Source organism: Wasmannia auropunctata, unplaced genomic scaffold, assembly GCF_000956235.1.
Source record: "Wasmannia auropunctata unplaced genomic scaffold, wasmannia.A_1.0 LD276426.1, whole genome shotgun sequence".
NCBI lineage: Eukaryota > Metazoa > Arthropoda > Insecta > Hymenoptera > Formicidae > Wasmannia > Wasmannia auropunctata.
Window position 1 is genome coordinate 13,712 of NW_012086464.1, and position 655 is coordinate 14,366.

General features: G+C 30.4%; 1 protein-coding gene across 1 annotated transcript in view; it reads left to right on the forward strand.

Moving 5' to 3' along the window:
* LOC105461849 (zinc finger protein OZF-like) overlaps window positions 1–567 on the forward strand; it is a gene marked incomplete at its 3' end in the record, with an annotated part of 14,148 nt that extends 13,581 nt beyond the window's left edge. Inside the window, exon 8 of the mRNA XM_011708356.1 lies at window positions 256–567. Within this exon, the coding sequence (XP_011706658.1) occupies window positions 256–567 (312 nt within the window). The remainder of the gene's footprint in view (window positions 1–255) is intronic.
* Between the last annotated feature and the right edge of the window lie 88 nt (window positions 568–655).

Below are 655 nucleotides of genomic sequence, written 5' to 3' on the forward strand. Positions count from 1 at the left end.
AACAGAACTAACTATAAGAATTTCTAAATCAGAAACAGTGTACTGTGGAATACACGATTTCTGATGGATTGAAATTTCTACATTTATTCCTAATATTTCCTCTATTGCTTACGACCTTACGTATAACATATATTTATATTATTAAGTAAAAAGTGTTAATATTGACGTAATAATGATCTACATATATTAATTGATATTTATCATTGTCAGAACTATTATATAGATAAAACTATGTGATTTTTGTTATGTCAACAGTGATAAAAGCAAGTTGTGTGTTCACATTTCGACGCATTTGCGAGTGGAAGATCGCAAGTATCAGTGCGATATATGCCAGAAGAAGTTTATAACAAACTCTAATCTCACTGTACACAAGCGTATTCATAGTGGAGTACGGCCTTACAAATGCGATGTATGCTCGTTCAGTTTCCGTCACACGGACTCCTTGAAACGTCATCGAATGGCTAAGCACTTTAAAAATGAAAACAAACATGCAAAAAATACACTACCCAAGAATATACTGTGTAACAGAGAATACTTTGTGTGTGATTATTGTGGAAAATGCTTCAGGTAAAGTTATTCTTTGTTATATAATAAAAATTAGTTAGCATTAACATTATTTCAATATTAATATAATATTCAATCTGTCTCTTATACA